This window comes from Penaeus monodon, chromosome 22 (genome assembly GCF_015228065.2).
Source record: "Penaeus monodon isolate SGIC_2016 chromosome 22, NSTDA_Pmon_1, whole genome shotgun sequence".
Lineage (NCBI taxonomy): Eukaryota > Metazoa > Arthropoda > Malacostraca > Decapoda > Penaeidae > Penaeus > Penaeus monodon.
This window is the reverse complement of record NC_051407.1, coordinates 6,855,003-6,855,345: the sequence shown is the minus strand read 5'-3', so window position 1 is coordinate 6,855,345 and position 343 is coordinate 6,855,003. Positions and strand designations below refer to the sequence as shown.

Sequence of the window (343 nt, the reverse complement as noted above, 5' to 3'; positions counted from 1 at the left end):
CTAATGAGTGTTTCTCTTCGCCTTTTATGCAGCAGAACATAGGTCAAGAATCGTTCATCTATTCTTCTTTTCTTTATTGAAATATATTTACACATTCGTAAGAAATAACAAAATTCGTAGAGGATTCAAGAATGTAAAGTTATAAAGCCATATAGACAACAAGTTAATGAGAATAATATACTATTATGATGTTCATATGGAGATCTCTAAGGTATACAGACAATTTAATGAGAATAATATACTATAATGATGTTCTTATGGAGACCTCTAAGGTGTACTGTAAAGATTTGATGGAGTGGAAACAACGCTGGAACCTCCACCGAAACCACCTCCTGTGATAAAT

At 32.4% G+C, this 343-nt stretch overlaps 1 protein-coding gene across 1 annotated transcript in view; it reads right to left on the bottom strand.

Moving 5' to 3' along the window:
* Nucleotides 1-59: 59 nt before the first annotated feature.
* The window catches only part of LOC119586863, a 1,089-nt gene continuing 805 nt past the window's right edge, over nucleotides 60-343 (bottom strand). Inside the window, exon 2 of the mRNA XM_037935593.1 lies at nucleotides 60-343. This exon is cut by the window's right edge and continues 656 nt beyond it. Coding sequence (XP_037791521.1) covers nucleotides 268-343 — 76 coding nt within the window. The 3' untranslated portion in view covers nucleotides 60-267.